General features: G+C 40.6%; 1 protein-coding gene and 1 long non-coding RNA gene across 2 annotated transcripts in view; one reads left to right on the top strand and one right to left on the bottom strand.

Annotated features, from left to right (window-relative positions):
* The window catches only part of SEC24D (SEC24 homolog D, COPII coat complex component), a 47,764-nt gene extending 45,911 nt beyond the window's left edge, over nucleotides 1-1,853 (top strand). Inside the window, exons 21-23 of the mRNA XM_065736826.1 lie at nucleotides 7-198; nucleotides 744-833; nucleotides 1,159-1,853. Coding sequence (XP_065592898.1) covers nucleotides 7-198; nucleotides 744-833; nucleotides 1,159-1,299 — 423 coding nt within the window. The 3' untranslated portion in view covers nucleotides 1,300-1,853. The remainder of the gene's footprint in view (nucleotides 1-6; nucleotides 199-743; nucleotides 834-1,158) is intronic.
* Nucleotides 1-6,769, bottom strand: part of LOC136048925 (uncharacterized) — a 109,800-nt gene that overhangs the window by 19,770 nt on the left and 83,261 nt on the right. The gene's annotated exons all lie outside the window — the stretch shown is intronic.

Genomic DNA, 6,769 nt, shown 5'->3' on the forward strand with positions numbered 1-6,769 from the left:
CCACAGCACAACCTGGATCTGAAGAGCAACGCCGTGCCAGCCGCAGTGCGCTGCTCTGAGGAGCGCCTCTCAGAAGGAGGGGCCTTCATCCTGGCCAACGGTCTGAGCATGTTCCTGTGGCTGGGGGTCAGCACACCCCCTGAGCTCATCCAAGGGCTTTTCAACGTGCCATCTTTTGCACACATCAGCACAGAAGCTGTGAGTATATGCAGGGAAAACAGTCCGTTTTCCAGAATTTATCAGAAGATGAATTTTGATGTAAGTAAGACCAGGCTGCTACTTAGAGAAACCGGTGAGGGAACCTGGAGCATCGTCATTCAGCTAAAGCAGAAATGGGTACCAGCAGAACGTTAAGACACCAGAAGTAATTCATAAAACAGTCATAAACTTTCTCTCTGAGCAATTACAAGAGAGAAGCTTTCACAGAGTTTTCGAAGTATCTTAACCTTATGTTATGACAGATTAATTAAAATCCTGTGACAGATATTCTGAATATGCACTGCTCAAATGGCAGCAAAGGACTCTATGATAGCTAAAGCTTCTCCTGTAGCCTGAATTTTTCCTGACAATGAATTTTAATATAGTGATTAGTTTAAAATGAAAAATGGCTTAAAGATAGCTGGGTTGTTCTAGAAGTTTTTGCAAGGGAGATAAAGCATTTCCCAGCTTAGAATGACACCCCCAGTAATATACGTATCATAAATACCAGCAATAGACAACTTGCAATGCTTCCTTTCTAACAGACATTGCTGCCTGACCTGACCAATCCCTACTCAAAGAAAATTAAGTCAATAATGGAGCAAATCCAGAACCAGAAGCCCTACACGATGAAGGTAAGGGTTCTCTCTCTGCCTCAGCCTGTTCCTCATAGCTGTTCCAAAGGACACTACTAGTTAGCTTTGACAGATTTGCTTGTAGCTGTGAAAGGCTTTTTACATACCAGGAATTTCCAAGCATGCTGCTGAATTCCAGCTTCTAGGCAGAAGCATCTGAAATGTACTTACTTATCCATTCAAGATTCTCAGAAGTACCCTGATAAGTATCCTTATGTTATTATAAATGTCATTATTATTTATTTTCCTTCAGTAGTGTTCCATAGTAGACATAGGAAAATGATACTTCTTGTGATCATATCTAGAAATATGTCTCTCTTTTCAGCTGATGATAGTGAAACAACGGGAGCAGCCAGAGATGCTATTCCGGCAGTTCCTAGTAGAAGACAAGAGTATTCATGGAGGAGCTTCTTACGTGGATTTCTTATGCTGTGTTCACAGAGAGATCTGCCAGCTTCTCAATTAAAGGAACTTTAGTATATATACTTTGCCAGTTACTTTCCGATTTTGCAGGAGGGACAGCAGCTGGTGCCTGAAGGCTGGCCCAGGCATTTTCTGTGCTCTTTCTTTTTTTATTTGTTTACAGTTTCATTTCACACAGCCTCTCACTGCGTATTTAGTTTACTTACTAAGCTGTAGAATAGAAGTTCTGCACTCAGGTATTACTCTTTGAGGAGTCTTGACTCTTAAGTTGAACTGCCAGATTTCAAACTGTCAATGCTTAAGAGCATATGGTATGCGCTTTTGGGTATCAACAGATAATTTAGAAAATAACTATTGCTATTACTAGCCCTGAATTGTTTAAGAGCCAGGAAAGATGCTACAAGTCTATACAGAAGAAGGGAAACATTTGTAAGATGCTGCTGCTTCTAGACGTGAGAGCACATAGGTGAATGAGTTCTGCAGCAGTGCTGCAGTTCAGTTTGAGTATTCCAAAGCCCTGCATGTAAAACTGAGGGCAGGTATCAACTTCCTACAGAAACAGAACTCTGGGTAACCTTCTACACCCATGAGCATCGAGGACACAAAAATGCCTCAGTAATATAACTGGACTTGAATGAGTTTAACAATGGACCACGGAGCAAAGGGTGGACAAACAACGCTTGTTCTAAGCTTGGCAGTCAATGCCACACTGTTATGGTACAATCCCCTAGTCTTCAGGGCAGCAATTAATTTAGCATACTGTTTAATTACGTTTTCAAAGCATGTTGTGCTTTATTTAGCACATTCGTTAACTGGAATTGCTCCCAATACAACCATGTGCTTCCCTCACACTCACAGTGACAGGTCAACCAGAAGACAGTTGGCAAATTAACCAAAGGTGCAGTGCCATAAAGGAAAGCCTCGTGTTTAATACCAGTCCTGTTACAGGGACCTCCTCTGCAATGATTGACGAATAAATCAGTCATTGCTTTGAAAAATAAACTCGTGCTACTATCAACACTTAAGGTAGAATTTAGAAAGCCAGTCTTTGGCAGGAAGAGCTGTTCACCTCAGTTCTTCTTCATTCCATAGCTCTAGGACCAATGCCTCTGCACAGACATTTGAACTTCCCCAAACTTGAAAAGCTGGTGTTACAAATACCAGAATCTCAAAGAAAGCAAAACCAAAATAAAACAACCTCACAACAGAGTAAGACGTGGGCCTCATAAAAAAAAAAAGTGCCTTTAATCATGCTAGTGTCACTAATTAGTATTCATCCTTTTCATAGATTAATAAGCAGGCCAATGCATAGTCTTGACAGCTTAACAGCTGCATCCTTGTGCACTGAATAACAACTCTTACAACAAATGGATATGTTACAAAAGCATACACCAAATTCAGCTGTCAAAATAAGAACTCTTTGTTGAAGACATTTTACTTTGTAAAAATGACACCAGCAACTCTTAAGTGTAAAAGCATATGAAATTATTAAATATAATTATACTGTGTGTGTTTATTCTGTTTTAAGACAGACAGTGCCTCAGATTTTTTATATATTTTTTTTTACCTTAATGCTATCAGCCTCCCCAGCAAAAGCCATCCAGGACAGTCATCCTCAACAGTACCATCTAAAAGTAGAACCCAGGGCACTGCAGAGGGCGGTTCTAGGACAGCCAGCAATGAAAACTTGCTTCAGAGTTGACACAACTCCTCCCCTGCCTTTTTTCCAATAAGCACAGCAAGACAACATACCAAGATCATCACACTGACCAGGAAACACAGCAACATCAAACGTGCAACAGCAATTAGCTCCTACAAAGCAGAAACAACATTCTGACACACAACCACCAGTTACTGATGTTATTGGTTTGACCAGCATAGCTCACCTTCTCCTACTCAAGGAAGCTTACTCTGGATTACAGACTTTTCAGTGTTTGACTCTGTCAGCATCAAGCAGATAAAAGCACTGCAAATAGAGAAATGTCTGCACTCAGCTGCTGAGCAAAGAGTTCTTGTCAGCTGCCATGAAAGCATTCCCCCTGAGAGGCAGGAGGACAGAGCTGCTGATGCAGTTCACTCCTGCCACGGCCACACCCGCTTAGAATCCATTTCCTTACCTTACACAGTTCGGTTTGCTGATGGTCAGGAGACCACATCTGTAAAATGACTGCTTGTCTTCTCTTAGTCTGTTCAGGCCACACAGATAATAGCAAGAGTTTTAGGACACCTGTTTTTACATCTACAGTTGTGGAGCTAAACATCAAACACATTTCTGTATGTTGCCATCCTCTTTCAGATCACTGCACAGAAAATTCACCACCACTGCTGTAGCTAGCAGCAGGTTTACCATTTCCCCAAATTCCACTTAATATTACAAACGTAACTGAGATAAGTGTGCGAAACTAATAAACAAAAAGCGTTTTTGGTGACAGTACCTCAGTTAGGCAGAGAAACAGAACACCTAGTATCACTTCCACACGTCATCTGCATCATGTCGCAGTTAGGAGGTGAAGGATTATTCTGTCTGAACTTGCCTTTAAGGAAAGGAATATCTGGTTGTGGTAGCACAATTGCACCATGGAAGCACAGCAGGCAATGGCATCCTTCCCCTGTGCCACTTCCAGTGACCAACACAAACTATACCATGTGCCCTCAGCATCACCTCCATCAAAAGAGGAACATCAGCCCGGCTGAACACGAGAGTCATGCACCTACCTTCAACAAACCTCTGCTTCAGTTTCACAAGATAGGGACACCAACTGACCAGTGTTAAATACACTGACACTACCTTTCTCTGAACAGTTGGTCAATAATAGGAACGCAACTCTTATTTTGCATTGTGCAAATTGCTAAACAATTGCAACAGTTCCCATTTTTGAGTATTTTTTCTGTAGAACCACTCGCTGGCCAAACCAACTGTTTGTTTTAAAGCTATGAAAAATGAGATGTCATGCATTCATTTAAGAAGATAGTAAAATGTACTTATTATATTAAAATGCACTTTAAAAACCATTAGCCTTACGTGCCAATGTTAAGTATTAAAGCAGACGTTCCCAAGACCCTTTGTGCACACAGCCATGGAGTGCAGGTATCTCCCCTGACTGTGGGAGGCACAAACCGAGCTGTTTGTTTGGCTACCTGAAACAAACACAGCAGTGCCTATGTAATCACAAGACTACTCTGTGTGCTTGGTTTCAGGCACAAGGAAAGAAAAGAAGCTTTCAAAATTACACTTAAAAAGATACTTGTTCTAGTTACCTCTCCCTCTCTCCCCATCTCACAATTACTTTGCTTAGAGAGTGAATGAAAGTATAAACAATTAAGGAAGGGAGAAACTTTGTGTTGTTTTTCAAAGACAGAGCTTTGTTTTTCCTCTTGGTCTAAAATTTTTATGGGGCTTATGTGTTTGCGTTTATGTATGTCATCATACAATACAGAAACATGTACAGTGTTCCACCAAAAAGCAGTTAAGATTTGCCAAAAGAAAAGCAAGAGATCCTTCATCATTAGTGTGCACTTTTACTCCACCTGTTCAACACAAATCAAGTAGGAAATCCTAGTGGGACACAGCAGCATACCCACATACCCATCCTGTACTGCTACTGCCACTACTTTGTGGGCAATAATCAACATGCTGTATAAAATTCTACACACACACACACACACACAAAATGCACAAAGAACTTCATAAAGCAAAATGAGTTTTATGCCCCATTAGGAACACTCACATCACTTACCTGGGTATTGGTAAAGCCAGCAGAGAGCAGGAGTTCATGTACAGAGCTGCTATTGAGAACGAAGTTGTAGCTAGACAAAGCTTCCTGCATATGTAATTGACCAGCACATGAGCCTTTAGCATACAGTCTGTTGCACCTATCCTAAGGTGTCACAGTGACTGAACTACTACTGAGGTTCATTCTTCAGGTGATGTACAGCAGCTCTCACAATGATCACAGAAGTTCTTAAATGTCTGCGAAGTTAAGTTTGTCTCTGGCATAAGTGGTAAGATTATAATATTCAAACTCAGATTAATTAGGGCTTTTTTTTTTTCCTTTTTTTTCTTTAATTGTTGCAGTAATCACACTCAAAATTACTTCATGTTTTTCCACAAACTTACCTGGCTTTTTCACCTGTGGAAATGACTCTATTAGATACAGGTTAGTAAGCCGTCCATCCCTTCATTAGGGAGACCTTCTCCCCATTATATTAGTAGATTCCCACTACAGTAATAGAATTGCCAACAACATTTACCCTTTAGGATGGAGACCACACACAGAAATGGGGGTCTAATTACCTGGCACTTTCAGTTATCAGTCATCCTTAAAAGTTCATGCTCAAGAAACAGATGCGTGCTTTTTTTTGGTGAGCTTCATCCTTCTCTAGAACGTGCTGGCTATTCCTGTCCCCTGCCAAGGACTTCAGAAGAATGGGAACACTCTCAAATTAATTAATTCCTTGACTTGATGCCATTTAACTTAACATTCATTCTCTGATCAAAACTGTTTGCAACCTAAATTCCACTGACTAAAGTACCAATGAACGCTGAAGCTCGTGATGCTGTCTAGGGAAAAGTCTCAAAAAGCACTGAAAGCACTGCCTACTAACCGACACAGACCCCTTGCATTTCAACCAGCTTATCTTAACTGACTACATCAGGGAGTGGAAGGAATCCTTAGGATGATGGCTGGATTTGCACACAATCTTTTGCAGCTGATGGGTATTCTGAAATCCCTCTGAAGCTAAATGCTAAGACATTGCAAGTATCTTGTCAATGCAATTGCCAAATCCTTCATCTAATTCACACAGGGGGTGCATAATATATTCAAAGTCCTACAAGCCCGTTCCAGAATGGAAACACATGACAACATCTAGACAGGCATCCCAAATCAGATTGGTGGCTTTATGCTTTTATTAAAACTGGAGAGGAAGAAATTTGTTAAGGTTCTTATCTTCAAGGATTATGTGCTCAAATTAAGGTGACTGAAGTAAATGAAATATTCATCAGTTCACTGACTGTGAGTGTTACCCTACTTCTGCTAAAGCGTTAAAACTGAGAAAATAACTGGAAACTGGTAATACTGGAATTCAAACTTTTTTTTTTTTGATCTTGTCAAACTTCAGATATGGTCCAAATTAACACCCAATTATTAAAAAAAAGCAACCATCTGATTTCACTGTTGTAAGTGGGGGGAAGAATAGCAGTTACTACAGTATTTTTTAAGTATCATCTCTACCAACCCAAGTACGCTATATTCATGTGCTACTTTGTTACCTGTGGAGTCAATCCATCACAGCTGAAACACCACCTCCAGAATACCTCCAGCAAGCAGCTTTTCTTCACTGACCACATGTAGAAAAACTTGTTTCCTTGCCCGTCATCTCAATTAGAAAAGTAAGGAAGTCTGCTCATTAACAACGTGCACATTGTAATTCCTTCAAAAAGTTGGTCTAGCCAGACAGGTAAGTCTAACACTTACAAATCACACATCATGTATCACACATGTCAAGCAGGA

Source organism: Cyrtonyx montezumae, unplaced genomic scaffold, assembly GCF_038088225.1.
Source record: "Cyrtonyx montezumae isolate F1298 unplaced genomic scaffold, pur_monq_1.0 scaffold_2, whole genome shotgun sequence".
Classification (NCBI taxonomy): domain Eukaryota; kingdom Metazoa; phylum Chordata; class Aves; order Galliformes; family Odontophoridae; genus Cyrtonyx; species Cyrtonyx montezumae.